Here is a 16,135-nt window from a genome sequence, read left to right on the forward strand (position 1 = left end):
GGGAGTCGTGACATCTGGCTGAGGAGCGAGTTAGACATTCCCCTCATTCCCTCTCTCTTTCTTTTTCCTTGATCTGTCCACTCTTTCGCTCACTGTTGTCCCGATCCTCTTCATCCCTTCTTCTTCTATCCATCTTCCCTCTCCCTGGTCTCTGTCCCTCTGTGGACATCGAGGGTTCAGGCGGTCAGACAAACGGACAGAAACAAGCTTGTTTCTTCCGCTCTCGCTCTGTTGGATTCCACCTTTGCAAGCCCCGTAACTCCTCCCCTTCCCTCGACCCTCTTCCTCCTCCCCCGCCGTGGTGTGTGTGATGGTGTGTCCCCGCCTCTCTGTCCTGGAGACATGCCGGTGCAGGAGATGGAGGTGAGTCCTGTCAAATCCCTGTACTGGGAGCAGTTCCCCCCCATGTCGCAGCGCCGCGTCTACAGCACTCCCGTCTACCACGAGGGCCTGCTCTACGTGCTGGGGGGCTGCAACGAGACCGGCACCCCTCTGGACAGCGTCGAGGTCCTGGACGTGGAGAGCCAGGCGTGGAGCCAGCTGCCGCCGCTGCCCACCGCGCGGGCGGGGGCCTCGGCCGTGGCGCTGGGGGGCCAGGTCATGGTGCTCGGGGGCATGAACCAGCAGCAGACCCCGCTGGCCTCGGTGGAGATGTACCACCCCGACGAGGGCAAATGGGAGACGAGGGCCAGCCTGGGTCAGCCCTCCATGGGAGTCACCACTGTGGAGAGAGGTAAGAAAGTGGAATACATTGAGTGTAACGCTGCTTTCCATCCCAAACATGGCAACATTGTTGTCAACAGAGAGCAGCTGCGCTCACCTAGAGACGCATCAACACCGCTGAGCTGGTTATTGATGTGATTTGGGTGTGAAGGCTGATCGGAGTTGCACTGCTGGTTCCTGTTTATGTTCGTTTTGCTACAAGAACACACAACTGGTGGCGTTCTTGCAGGATTTGCCATGTTGTCTGCCACCAGAAATCCATTGGTTACTGGCCAGGTTTATGCTGTTTCCTGACCGTCAAAGCCTAACATATCTGTATGAGTTTGTGGAATGAATATTCATCTGTGGGTTGTCTGGTCTGTAGGATTCAGCTTCAAGGTTTGTCCTCGGCTTAAGCAGCTGCAGATGTAGCGCTGGTCACAGAATTTTCTGACTTTGAACTTCAAACCCAAATCCGCTGACCTCCATTGTTGTGCTCGCATTGACAGAATTAAACTATAAAAAGACAACAATTGTCCATTTTCTAAACGCCTCCCCCAAGCATCACTGTCCAATCACAGCTGAGCTGTGACCGGGCTCAGCAGGTCTGGCTTTGGAGTTCTTCTCATGGCGAACCGGTGCACATGGTGCCGTAGTGAGAGCAATACTTGGCATGTTAAGAGTTTGGAGGATGGCTTACCACGTACCTACAGGGCCAAGGCCAGACCCAGGAGTTAGTATATATATATATCAGCAATCAACATTATTGTTTGGGTTACATTAGGGCTAACCCAAACAATAATTAATAATAATGTAATTATAATGTAGTAATGTTTTGGGCTACTTTAATAATAATGTAGCCCAAAAATTCATATCACGGTATTTTCAGATTATACTCTGACATTAGGTCCACACAGATATGGAACATATCTTCATCACATAGGGAATCCTTAAACACACACTCTTCAAGGCAGACTTGAACCTTCTCCAGGTCCACAGGGTGCAAACAATCTCTACCTCCGTACACTAAGGGCTGCATGCAGGAAGTGTTTACAGGAAGAAGTTATAGTTAAGATCGGTTATTGCAATTACTGAGTTCAGGAGGTCAGTGAAGGTCTCATGACCTGTGTAGCTGTGAATCTTCCTAGCTAACACTAATGCAGTATGTTGAAAGGTAACGCACCGAGTCGTCCTCTGTCGTTTAGACAGGCGCTTTGCGGTGAAGTGTGTTAACATAATACCATTTAGAGAACGAAGAACAACAGTGAGTCTCAAGCATATCGTAGCGACCCTTGGTCAGGAAAGCTACGAGACGTTATCTTGCTCATTGTGTGGTTTATTTGGGGAAAGAACACAGGCTACTGTGGGCCGTAGGCTCCGCCAACAACAGTCAACAACACCGTTAAACGTTTTCTTAACGTCCTTCAGTCTCCGCTCCCGGTAAATCTGCACAGGCAGCAACACATGCCACCTCACTCTCTCCACCACGCTCATGACCCAGCTGCCCCATAGGTAGTAGGACACCACGGCTGTGATGACACATCTTGATTAAAGGGCTGTCGTACCGGTAGCCTCTTTGAGAAACACATGCAACAGCTACATTAATAGCAATGCTATTATTTGTTGAGCTAAAACGTCAACAGTGACGCTTGCATATCGTTTGCATGGTTAGACCGGCGAGGGGATGAAGAGACTTGTGAAGACAGCACAGATAACAGGAAGGAGAAAAGCCAACGTCACTGAAGCGCATGCGCACTTACTATCTCATATTTTCGACTTTCTATCTGATTATTTCGACTTTATTATCTCAGAATTATGACTTTTTATCTCATAATTTCGACTTTATTATCTCATAATTCTGAGATTTTTTTTTTAACATCTTTTTTTTATTATTTGTATGTAATTTTTTATTCCTGTTCTGTTAAAAATAAAAAATAAATCTGACAATACGGAAATTGCTCTCTGCTACATGTATCATTAATCGGGAACTATACCCTCCATCATTTTGGGGTAAAAACAACTTCTGCTTTACGGGATCGATCGTGCTTTTTGTTACGTTCCATTCTATTCTTTATTTCGGCCTGAATAATTGCTCTTCCTCGAAAGACTGCTAGATTGTTGATGTCTGTGAGTAAAGAGGTGCTCTCTAGCGTTCCTTCATATTAATCATCCACACACACATCAGATGTATACGATTTTCATTTGACAGGATTACTTGATCGCAGTGCTTTTTCCTCTCTGATATTCTGAATTTGTCAGTGCAGGACTGCAGTGCCTTCACCCCATCAGTTACTGCCAAAATATTCACGCCGGCTCATTAAGACCGGATTATGCAGCCGCTTTGACATATTCACAAGACTTAGAAACAACACCAGCACCAACAAACCCATTCCTCTGAAGTGGCGGAGTTTACTAATTAGCTGCTCCTTTTTGGAAGAGGCCCCTCCAGGCTGTTCAGTAGCGCTGAAGCTGCTGAAGTGTCTCTCCATGTTGAAGCTGCTCGCAATTTAAGGCTAAGTGGCGTTGAGGTCGATGACGACTCTCAAAAAGTCCCAAGATTCTGAAGATGCAAATAGTCAATAGGTCATGTGTGTGTGTTAGTAAAAGTCGACTGCTAATATCTCTGTCTGTGTATGTGTGCTACCTCGAGTGCTTTGGTGAAATGTCAAACGTAGCTTGTGTGGAGCAGCCAGGCGTCACGCAGTCTACCTCCACTGAATAAACATACCGGACGTAATGCTCATTCCCCAGACGTGTGCCGGCTGCCTGAGGTTGTGTATGTTGGCACCGAGGATGGAAGAGAGTCGCGAGGGAAGAGAGAGAAGTGTGGGACGAAGGAAAACAGAAAAGAAACAAAGTGATCGCAGGCCATAATAGGGGAAAAGATATGAGAGAGATTTTGAATATCACATTGACACACAGAGAGAGAGAGGGAGAGGGAGAGAGAGAGAGAACAGAAGTGTGATGCACTTGTTGGAATTCCTCTTGGCTGCAGTTTCCTGTGTTTATACCTCGGGCTTGCCGTGATAAACCGGGGAATCAATATGACCTGTCAGGGTAATAGAGACAGAGCAAGGAACTATTTCTGGGATTTTTATTCTATACAATGTTGACATGGTGAAGAAAAATGTTGGATTGTTCCCAGTGCTATTTAACGACGTAAGTAGCGAGTAAGCAACACTCAAGCGTGTCAACGATGTTGCTGGTATTGTTTTTGTCGCTCACAGTGTGAACATAGCTTCATTAAGTGTAACATCCATATGCTCTATTACAGGTTGCCTATCCTGCAATACGAGAACAATTCTGCTCTTTTATTTCCACGTCTTATGCATCGATCATCAACTAGAATTTGGAGAGAAAATGTTTCCTCCTTATCATTGTAAACTGCATGCTAAAAAATGAAAAGCATTACAGAATAGAGTAGAGTAGATTCATTAGAGATTTGGCTTAATTCTGTCTTCAGTCAGAGTCGTAATGAAATTACTTTAAGCCATATTGTTTGCAGCAACACCTTCATAATGTTTTACGTCACATATTCATATTCACCAAACGGAGCAGTGTTGAAATCATCACTCTGCAAAGGAGAGAGGGCAAGCGGAAATTGTGGCACCAGCAGGTGCCGCGGGAGCGGAGGCAGGTGCCACTACTTTAGAGGCAGCATTTCCAGTGGCACGTCTCAGGTGGTGGGGGACTCATGTGCCACTAGTTTTTGAGGCAGCTGCCTGTGTTTGAGAGAGCGGTGCCGCAACTTGCTTAAGGTCCTTTAAGGTATATCATATGTGACAATACATTAAGGTGCTGGAAGGTATATATAATATGTGACAACACATTAAGGTCCTGGAAGGTATATATAATATGTGACAATACATTAAGGTCCTGGAAGGTGTATTTAATATGTGACAATACATTAAGGTCCTGGAAGGTGTATTTAATATGTGACAATACATTAAGGTCCTGGAAGGTATATATAATATGTGACAATACGTTAAGGTCCTGGAAGGTGTATATAATATGTGACAATACATTAAGGTCCTGGAAGGTGTATATAATATGTGACAATACATTAAGGTCCTGGAAGGTATAACTGTTGGTAGTTGAAGAATAATCAAGGAAACCTTGCAAATGAATGCAAAAACCACATGATGGAAATGCTACTTCTAGGGAGTACAACATTGACGACTGACATCCTTAAACTATGCATCTGGGTTTCTCACCAGATGCCACAGGTTATTTTCTTTGTATTTGATTATGTTTTTATTCAAGTGTAAAAATAGTGTACATGGATTTATATAAATATAAAAATGTATGTAAGCAAATTGTTCTGTTAATAAATCCATTTAATTTAGGGTTAAGAAACCCACATTGCTCTATAAAAAATCAAACTTAAAACAAAATAAAATAATAAAGCCTAAAGATTACACGCACGTTATTATGGGGCAGTGGTTCTGAACTGCTTAAGCTAATATTAAATAAATAAAAAAGTCGGGAATGAAGCGAACTATCACAAATGGTCCGGCATGTAAACTCACGCAAGTAAAGCGTGTTGTGAACGCAGTATTGAGGAGTGTGAGTACGGCACTATGCTACATTAAAAATTCCCTTCAAAATAAAAGACCTGTGACTCACTGAAAACGGGTCTGACACAAGTGCTCTACGAGGTGCGCCACGATTTAAAAACTAGTGGCAACTGCTCCGGCACGGCAGCTCGTAGTGGCAGCTCGCGGCACCTGACGTGACACCGGAAATGCTGCCTCTAAAGTAGTGGCAGCTCTGGCACGTAGTGGCAGGTGCCTCCCGTGCCGTGGCAGGTGCCTCTCGTGCTGCAACAGGTGCCTCCCGTGCCGTGGCAGGTGCCTCTCGTGCTGCAGCAGGTGCCTCCCGTGCCACGGCAGGTGCCTCCCGTGCCGTGGCAGGTGCCTCTCGTGCTGCAGCAGGTGCCTCCCGTGCCACGGCAGGTGCCGGTGCCGCGATTTGAGCTTGCTCCTACTGCTGCATAGTGCATTGCAATCTGTAAACTAGTGCTGCAGAAGAGTTCTGCTCCAGAGCCCTGCTGTCAAAACACTTCCTTAAGTGGATGCTGTCACCCTCATTAAAGCAAAACTCCCATTAAAGGAAAGCTTGACATTAGCAGCTCAAGCGCGGCTGTTTCCATGTTAGGAGATACACCGGAGCACGGTTTCCTCCTAGCAGCTGCAGTGGGAACCAGAGAATATAAAGGAAAGACTCACTAGACAGAGACCTCATGCTATTCAATTTATTCCATCCTCATTGTTTCCAGTTGTCAGTGATTATTAAAGGAAGAAGAGATGAGTAAACCCTGTGGAATGTATCAATCTGAGACCATACAGGAGCCAGTACTAATCTGCTGTTGTGCATGTTACTCTTGAAGGTGAACCCAATTGTTTATTACTTCAGTCTTTTAAAGTCTTATTTTGCAGTGCTCTGTTGATTTGATCTTGGGTCAAACTTTTTGGCCCAATTATTTTTGTCTTCTAGGAGACAAACTGTGAATAAGAACCAACGATTTGTATTTTAGCAGGAGTGCAGTAGCACAACATAGAAGTAAAAGCAGTGGCGTTTACTTAAATGTGAAAGTGCGATAAAAACTTATTTTTCCTGAAAAACTTAAAATCAATTAAAAACATTGTCACTTTAGCCACAATGTGTAGCCCCAGTAGATCCATACTACACTGAGGTGCAGAGCAGTGACGAGAGTGGTTGGACACGCCATGTGCAAAAACAGTGGCTTCGTTTAAATACAGCACACGCGTCTGATCCTGAACCATGCAGTAGAAGTAATGTTCCTCACTCAACAGCTTCACCTTTATCCAGGATTTTTGTCATCTGTGGCGTCAAATTCAAAACACAGTGTTTCTTGGAAGGTCTGATGTAAATAATCATTAGGAGTTCATCAGCTGCTTCCGAAAAGGTTTATTATAGCATTTTATAATACGGGTAGATCAAATCAAGCATTCTGATTGGTTGAGAGTGAGTCACGAGGTGTAGTTTATTCAGCCATAAAGTACTGTACAGCCTGTTTACATTTAGAGCGTTCCATATCAGTGCGCACTTAAAATAACAGGTAGATTTAAATTGCGCGACCGTTAGTTGTCATTTCAAGCTTGACAGTTACCAAACATGTTTTGTGTAAACTTTGATATTTTGGGGGAATGACTTTTGATGAGAATGTCAGCGGTGAATAATGTATTTGTGGTCCCTGTTCCTGCTGTACAGTCAAACGTTGATACGGCTCACCATCAGGAGAGCAGAGCAGATAACGCTCTGAGAGAGACTAGTTAGCGGGGAGCGAGTGCATAAAACTGGAAACTAAGATGAGGAATGAAAAGGGTTTGATCACAAAATCGTGATAATTTCCAGTGAGAGATAATTACGTCGGTAATTTCCCGACGCGAGGCAAGTTCTCTAAACATCATGGAGGAGAAAATGACGGAGAAAAGTCGGACAGAAGCATCGAGAGCACTTCTTTACCGGTGGCTGCGTGTCATCCTCCACCCTGCTTTCAACCGGCCAGGCAGTCAGTTTTATAGTCCCGTATGTGCGTCCCGTATTATTGACGATACAGTACTGCCTCTCGTACCTTATTGCTTAAATTTAGAACCCCGAAATTTTAGGAGGCCTAATCAATCACTGTCGGTTAAGATTTGACCTCACCATCAAAAAGACGGCAGCTTTACTGAACTGACGTTAACTCTTTACTAAATCCCTTACGCAAAAGGTTTTTAATAAACGTATATAATTTTGTCTGCTTTCCTCTCTCTCCTGTCACGCCCATCATCATCATCATCATCATCATCATCATCATCATCATCATCATCATCACCTTCCACACATCACAGTGTGAATTGGACCGACTCACTAGGGCTCTACCGAAATTATGTCATTTTCTTTCTGAGTAAATGTTCTATTTATGATTTTGCATCAAGGAAATACAGGTGCTCATCGCCGGTAATTTTTTTGTCTGGAATGAAAATCACTATATCTTTTTTAAAAGACTAAACACCAACAAATGGATTTTGTGGATTGAAACCAACATGTTGTGAATCTGGATCTTTTGGAGTGTCTTGGTGCTAGAAAGATTCTGCTATGTGGACACTATAACAACCTATTGGTTGTTCATAATAATGTGAATGTTAATCTTATAAATCTAACTTTGACACATTTGATACAAGCCACACAACACAGTTCCAGCAGGAGAGAGTCCATTAATGTATAAGGGGAAGAAGTGGGAGCGAGAGGCACCACATATATTTTTTAAGGTATTGAGTTAAAATATCAACAATCTTTCTCCATAATTGTTGTCTCCATCCCCCCAGTCGGCCTTGCAGAAATATTGTTCAAATTAAACTGGTTGCTGTGCTAGCAAGGCTGGAGGCTCAAGCTGGTGCCATCGTCTCTGTTTCCTATCTTCCACGAGTCACTAAATGGTGAACCGACCCTCAACTTATCTTTACATAGGAAACAAGTTTTGTCCGCAGGATTAAATGTGTTAAATGTATTCTAAGCTTGGCAGCAGTGGAAGGTTATTTTTTTCTGTTTTTTTTTCTTCTTTTTTCTTTCGTTTCTGCAGCCAAAGGGGAATCGGTGCAAAATAAAATGAACGTGTGTGTGTGTGTGTGTGTGTGTGTGTGTGTGTGTGTGTGTGTGTGTGTGTGTGTGTGTGTGTGTGTGCGTGCGTGCATGTGTGTGTCTTTCCGATGGTGGTCTGATGATTGACATGTCTTGGCCAACACTGCGGCCCTCTCCTCTCCTCACCAGTCGCCCCCCAGCTGTTTTCCTGTCTGTTTCTGTACTTCCTCTGCAGTCGACTGATCAGGCGAGCGTTGCTGTTCCTTGGCAACATGTGTGAGACTGCCATGTTTGTTTTTAGACTAATCAGAGGGAGCAAGCGGACAAGTCGTAAATTACGTTGTGTGTATGTGTGTGTGTGTGTGTGTGTGTGTCAGGCAGAGCTACAGACAGAGCTTGTGTCTGAATTATTTCTGTGTTCCTGTATTAACAGCCGACAGAACATGTCCATTGTCATGACCCCCTCATCGGCCCACTTTTTGATTTTCTTTTGTCCTCGGGGTGTGAATCTTTCGCTCTCAAGAGTAGATGATTCAATACATATATTTCGATACATGGTTCGTGATACGATACAAAGACAATTCAATTAATCATGCAACGATTTATTATAGTTCCTCTCAGGTGGGGGCTGACGAGATAAGCCTGAACCAGAAATATCCTTGAAATCACTTCTTAAAACCCTTTTTTTCACAATGACTTTTATTGCTTTACTGCTTTTTTTTATTGTTGATTTTACAAAATGATTGAACAAAATGATTTAATTTAATCTATTACTTTGTTTATTTGTATCGTATTGATTGGTTTTATCGTTTCATTTATTGAACTCTCACGCCGTTAACAGGTTACGCTTGCCCATGCGCGACTCGCCGAATTTTGGTGTTTTGCCATAATTCTCTGTGAGATCGTCCTTTCTGCTGCTGCGTCTCTCAGAACTGATGCAATTCATGCTCGACATTGAGCTGAGATCTGTATTCTAATATACAACCCCGTTTTAAAAAGATGTGTAGAGGAAAGCAGCTCACTGCAGCCACTAATACTGATACAACCTGATGGCTCACATATCTACACTCATTCTGTTTTGTTTGGCAAAAAAATAAATAGCTTTTTGTTTTCCACAATATTGGTAATTATTTGCACAGTTAGAACTTTATTTTCATTGATTGCAAAGTGATTGCAATTTTGAAAAAAAATTGATGGAGCAATCTGATTTACTTGAAAGTGATTGCAATTTTCTTTATTCTGTTACTTGAAAGCACAGATGGAGTCACAAAATGATGTTATTTACAGAAAAAGTTTGAGAACCACTGCTTTAAGTGTGTCGGTGTCATCATCGCCCCGCCCGAAGCTGTAAACCTAGGGAAAACACTGAATCATCATAAATCATCATCCTCCATATTGAACCTACTATAATAATTGTATTTATCTCATTCTTACCAACATTTTATTTTCAATCATACAGGCCACTTGTCGAATGTCCCCCCCAAGAAAGATTATGTACAACATGCTCGCTACACAGGAAGCCAATGCTAGAAAGAAAAAGGGTACAACAGAATTGCAGATCAGGAAACCCCATATTATGTTTGTCAAAACCATTAAATCATAATAAATATAAATATTGAGGACTCATCCCTTGACAAAGTCACTTGGGTCCCAGCGGTGCAAAGCCTCTTCGTATGGTTTCGGCATAGTCCTCGCCAATAAAATTCCTAAAATGGTTCCAGACTTACCCTATCTCTAAGGCTGAGCCCGGCCACCCTACGGAGGAAGCTCATTTCGGCCGCTTGTATCCGAGACCTCGTTCTTTCGGTCACGACCCAGAGTTCGTGGCCATAGGTGAGGGTTGGAACGTAGACCGACCAGTAAATTGAAATAATACGAGTCATTTTAACTTCATTCGTAGTATTCTCATGACGTACCATATACAGCATTTCCTATACCAATATGGCTTACTGCAGCTCATTGGCCATGGTTTTAATTTGAGGATAATAAACTTTAATTTCAACAGTTGTTGGCGATATGTGATGGACCACTATATATATTATATAAGATGATTTATTTTAATTCTCCGAGGAATGGTTTTTCCCCTGAGAACCTGAGTTGTATTGTGAGATTTGTATTGATATAGCCCTATCTAAGAATCAAAGGTTGGATTCTCCAATATGTATCAGTTCATATTTACTCCCCTACTTTTCCCTTTTATATAGTTATTCCCCTCTCCCCTCTTGATGTATATTTTATCTCTGTCTGAGCACAGTCTGCACAGAGCCATGAAACATAGTGTATAATAAATGCAGACACCCACTGCTCCCTCAGAACATCTAGATTGTAGTCTCCTTCATGCAGAGCCAAGATTTTAATTGCTGCTGTAGTGTAGCTCAAAAGTGTCAAACTCCCACTGCACCAATGAGTATAATTTCTTTGTTGCCCCCTCGGTCTATGATTAACGGCCACTGCCCTCTCCTCTGTCAACAGTCACTGTCTGCGACTGGATAAGAACCGTTCCGCAGGGCTTTCAAGCCCCCGAATGATATAAAGTAAGTTTCTAGCAGGAGGAAGATAAAGGCACGCTGTCATGGCTTCAAAGTGGTGCAGCAGGTGTGAAGTCAGTTCCAAACAAAATCCCAGGAAAGACTTCACTCTCCTCTTTTGAGAGAGAGAGAGGACGGTTTGAAATTAGTGAATATCTGCTTCTACTTTCTTTGTGCTTCAAAACTTCCTCTAGACATGTCTAACGTTACTACAGACGCGTCTATAGACACGTCTATAGACGTGTCTATAGACGCGTCTGTAGTCTAAAGCCACGTCTATAGACTATAGATGTGTCTATAGCCACGTCTAAAGCCACGTCTATGGTCTATAGCCACGTCTATAGACACGTTTTTTAAATCTATAGACGTGGCTATAGACAACTTCAGCTCCATGGTTTGCTTTTCTTGAACAACTTGTGATGACCTGTTTTTTTGGGCTCCCAGAGCTTCAGAATGCATTATGCAACAGTCCGTTTCATTCTGCTGCAAGCACAGGTGCTGTGATGCTTCTCTGTGAGGTGGTAATACACTTTGGGCCAGTTTGGTCATCTGATGGATTTAATTGGTAAAAACAAACTTAGAAATATGTTCGGAATTTGGAGATCCGTTTTGTAGAATAGATCCCTGGTCACGTTATTTTGCCGCTGATACTAATTGCCGATCATTGATGATCCATATTGGCGGAAACAGATCCATATTGCTGTTTGATTATAGCTGCCACCGTATTTGCCACCGTCCCAAAAATTATTTTTCGCAAACCACCACATTTTTTAAATGTTATCCTTTTATTTTGTTATCGTATTTTATAGTGTATTTTTGTCTACATAAAAACAGATTGGAATTTTATGGATGAAAACAAATCTTGTCATTAGTAGTTTTAATGATGTATTATAAGCTGCTTAGAGTAAACAGTTCATAATTCATCTCTAATATCTATTTAGATTCATGTGAAAACAACATAAATAGACTTTAAATAACTAGATATACTCTATTTGCTCACCAACACTACATTTTACCAGAATACATTTGAATACATCATGATAACGTTATAATTTACGTTCGCCAAAATACAAATTTTCACTGAACAGAGCCTGAACGCATCATAATGTAAATGAACCTTTGTTCGTTAGCTGTTAGCGGTGCTGCTAACGTTACTAGCTCTCCTCCTGTCAATTAAAACACAGATTAGTTGTTTACAAAGTAACATTATCAGAGATCAGAGACTAGAAAAGCATGAATGATGTCCTGATCTCATATTTTACTGAATATCGGAGAGTAACGATAGTCAGTAAAACTTTATCGACAGCGTCTGTTACACCACATTCTCACACCAATGCGTCAAAGAGTGCATCGTGGTCAGCGCTCCTAGAACTTTGCCCCTGGAGTGAATGTGATTCAAAAACTTTCTTTGACCTCGAAGCTCAATGTAAATCTACAATGATCCCTTTTGTTTTTAAGGGAAGTGTATGAACTACACTGCAGGCTGGATTCTAGATCTAGTGTGACACAGAGTGCCGGCCGATGCCTAAATAATACTCTGCAGAGAAAGTTTGCTGAGCTCGCAGAGAGCTGCAAACACCTCCTACAAAATGGACGCTGCACAAGTTGGATTGGACATCACGTAACCATTTAATCATGCCATAAATAAATCAAAGACCGCCTGATAAAATTATTTGAAAACCGCTAATCCAAATCAAACAGAAATGACATGTATAGTACCATGTCTGCGCCTGAGCTGCCCGCACAGAATGCAGAGGCGCAAAGATGATTGCACGCAACGCAGCCTGGGACCTGCATTTTAATCGCTCGATAGACTGCAACTGTCAAGTAGAACAGCAATAAAAAAAAAAAACTGCTTGGAGGAGGGAGGAGGGATAGGAGACATCTTTCCAGCGCTTTCCTTGTATCAGCACTGATGCCAATTCAGATTCTGTCTCCACATCTCTGTGGTAGCAAGGTAAAGAAGTGCCAGAGGACACAGCAGATGGCTCAGCAGTTTCTGTGTATCTTTTTCAGCAGTTTCCGTGGCTCAAACAGTTGTCTCTTCGACGAGGAAATCCAGGTAGCTGTTGTTATGGGGGTTATGTGACACATGTTTTCAGTGGTTCCCCTCAAAACCGTTCAGTAGCGATCAGTTACAGTGCAGTGTGCTGCCAGACCTGGGACCCTTATGTGTCACCGTTATTAACCGCATCATGACAGGTATAATGACGCCTCTCACATTCAATTTCACTTTGTATCACACGTTACGTTGCATTTATATATTCTAACAGTCAAACCAACAGTGCTATTTGTGCTCGTGAGACATAACTCACGTACTGGAGTAGGCAATCAGAATCGCATAAAGCCCCGAGATTCCCAAAGGTTCACTTCTGAACAACAGTATTTGTCTATCTTTGGGACATGCGTCAGCTTGATTAAAACGCTAATGCATCTAATCATGACTTAAGGACATTGCTTGACATTCTGATATGTGAAACACCTAATATGCTGTGACCAACGACACCAGGAGACATCTGACTTGGAGTGGCAACAGACGTTCACAGATAAGTGACACGTGAATTGACATTAATCCCTCTTGGAAAATGAGTACATGGTCATCTGTAGCTCTTACGTCGCTGTAAAGGATTTGAATTAGCACAACAATATGCACTGGTTTATGCTTGTACTTAAACAAGAGCTGTATACGTGTGTGTGTGTGTGTGTGTGTGTGTACTTTCCCCTGCTTTGGCTCCATATTCTGCTCGTCTTCCCTCATAATGCCTGTGTTTCACCCCCCACAAACCAACTCTCCCCCATTGAGACTGTCCTGAGACGCTCATTGAATGCTACTCTGAGCAGCTTGTTCACATCAAGTATCTCAGCATTAAACCAAAAAAAAAACAAGTTCGTTTTAAAGCCGTGTGTCATTTGCGCAAACATGAACGGTCCTCTTTTTAAAAAGGGATTTTATTTTTTCTGAAAGGCTTATATTCATGAGAGCAGAAAAGCCAGAGATAATGGCATCAAAGTGGAATCATTTTTTTCCTCCTGCACACTCATACTCGCACAACGCTTTTCCTTTCAGTGTTGTGGGCTTTAAAGAATAAAGCTGCTGCTCGGAACAGAGTTTTTAAACTTTTTGCTCTCCATGCACCTCAGTAAAACCGGTTTCTATTCCACGTTGAGAGCCTCGGATGACAGCAGCCTCTGGTAGTGTGGCCCGGCTGAGCTGAGACTCGGATGTTCTGCTGGAGGGCACAGGCTGGGGTTTCTGCATATTCATGTCTCGCTCAATACTGTATCACGTATTGCTGAGAGAAACATATGTATCTGCTTCCGACTCACCGATTCTTATCTTCTGTGTTTGTATCTGTTCTGCCAGAGCCGCGAGGCAACAAACATCATCGAGAAAATCTACCGTGAAACACAAGCAAGGAATGGAAGAGTCCTAAAGCAGCAGTATGGGTCTGATGCTGGTAACTGGCCAGTGGGCCGCACCGATACCACTTTACTTGGTGATATAAGTACCGATAAGACTACTTAATAATATCACCACAGTTCTCACAATTTTGCTCCTGCCATTTTAACATTCAAGATTGTGTTTTCCGGATACTATCAGGGCAGAGTTACTTGAAGTGAGGATGTTTAATAATTTCCGGTTTAACCGTTAAATATTACAAATACAAAAGAGAGCTAAACTCGCACATAAAGGAGAACTTGGGTAAACTAAGCATTTACAAACTGTACACACACAGCACTGCTACATTCACAGCTGTGTAACATTACTGCTGACGTCACACACACACACACACACACACAAGGGAAGTGTAGACGTTACACAACATCTACAACACACTAAATAGGGTCAGATGGGAGGAAAACTTTCAACAGTAAATGGAAAGTTCGGGGTCAGTCACTCAGAAACATGTGTGTCTGGTGGAAACCGTTCTTTCTGGACTCATCATCCTGAGTGCAATGCACTTCTGAGCTCGGCTCTTTATCTTCTTTCTCAACTGGAAAGACTCCCTCACTCCCATCACTGCAAGTGCCGCTATTGCTCTCTCCACCTTCACAAACCGAACATTCCAAACATTCAACAAAAGGTCGGAAAAAGACACTGCAAATGTGCGGATGTCGAAGCAGATGTAGATAGAGTGGATGCGTCTAAAAAAGAAGAAAAAAACGCAATAAAATGAGATAAAATAACTCCTGCGAGTGCAGCGAGCGTCACAGGCTGATGATGCATAGACAGCTGTAGATTGTCTGAGAGTGCTGATGTCCATTTTAAAGAGGAAACAAGGTGAAAACATCACATTCCATGTTCCCAGCTGAGCCACATGTCCAGACTGGAGGGGCTTTAGCCAAAGACTGCGCGCCGACTCGTAAGTGTTGGAGCCAGGATCACTGATGCTGGAAGTCTGGTGTGTGATGATGCTCCGTAAACCTCTTCCCCTCGGAGAAAACACTTTAACCAGGGGAAGCCCGGAGCCCTGCTGAGGCTTCAGATTACAGATCAAGACCTACACAAACAAGGAGCCGGCGGCTTGGCGGTGTTAAAAACCACAACACTCACTCGTGTTCCTTGATCTGGACGGGGGAGCTTTTATGTGCTCGAGAGGGAGAGGAGGGAGGGAGTGAATGAGAGGAATGAAAGAAGATGAAGCAAAAAGCAGGTGCATTCATAATAACATATGAGGCTGTTGTGATGGAAAATCCAGTCTTTGCCATCTCCACAACAGCTGCTTAACAAAGACGGCTGTCGGCGAGCGCCGGCGGGAAGCGTTAAAAAGGAAGAATGAATATGTATTGCAGACGTTTGAAAACAGACTTCAATTGACAGCGATTTGAGCCCACACTGCGCTTCATACTGTATGTTTGATGATAGCTTTGGGTTGGCTTCTATCAGCTTCTACATGCAGACTGACTTCAAGCTTTTGCTGCTCTTACTTTTTTTTTTAAGGCCCGCCATGTTTTTGCTCCTATTTCACTGTTCAAAACCTTCCTCAGGGGACTTACTCCCTCTTAAACGAGAACTCCACCCATCTACTGTTGCTCTCCTGTAACATGTTCAGGCTCATTATGGAAGTCTGTTATCGTTCTTTTATTCTTGCATCAAGTACTGTACTTGTTTTGTACAATTTGGAGGTCCTTGTACTTTACTTACCATTTTATGCAACGTTATACTTCTACTCCAATACATCTCCGAGCCAATTAGTACACATATTGCATTTTTAATGCATATTTTGTAATAACACATGGTATAATGTTGTAGGTTAAGCCCCCCGGAAGCAAACTGTATACAGTAGTTCAAATAGGCTCATTGAAGTGATGAGTAC

The 16,135-nt window shown here is 42.9% G+C and overlaps 1 protein-coding gene across 1 annotated transcript in view; it reads left to right on the top strand.

Moving 5' to 3' along the window:
• Window positions 1-342: 342 nt before the first annotated feature.
• klhdc8b (kelch domain containing 8B) overlaps window positions 343-16,135 on the top strand; it is a gene marked incomplete at both ends in the record, with an annotated part of 119,790 nt that continues 103,997 nt past the window's right edge. The window contains one exon of the mRNA XM_079226661.1: window positions 343-733. Coding sequence (XP_079082787.1) covers window positions 343-733 — 391 coding nt within the window. The remainder of the gene's footprint in view (window positions 734-16,135) is intronic.

The sequence above is a fragment of the Taurulus bubalis genome (assembly GCF_910589615.1).
Source record: "Taurulus bubalis genome assembly, chromosome: 11".
NCBI classification, from domain to species: domain Eukaryota; kingdom Metazoa; phylum Chordata; class Actinopteri; order Perciformes; family Cottidae; genus Taurulus; species Taurulus bubalis.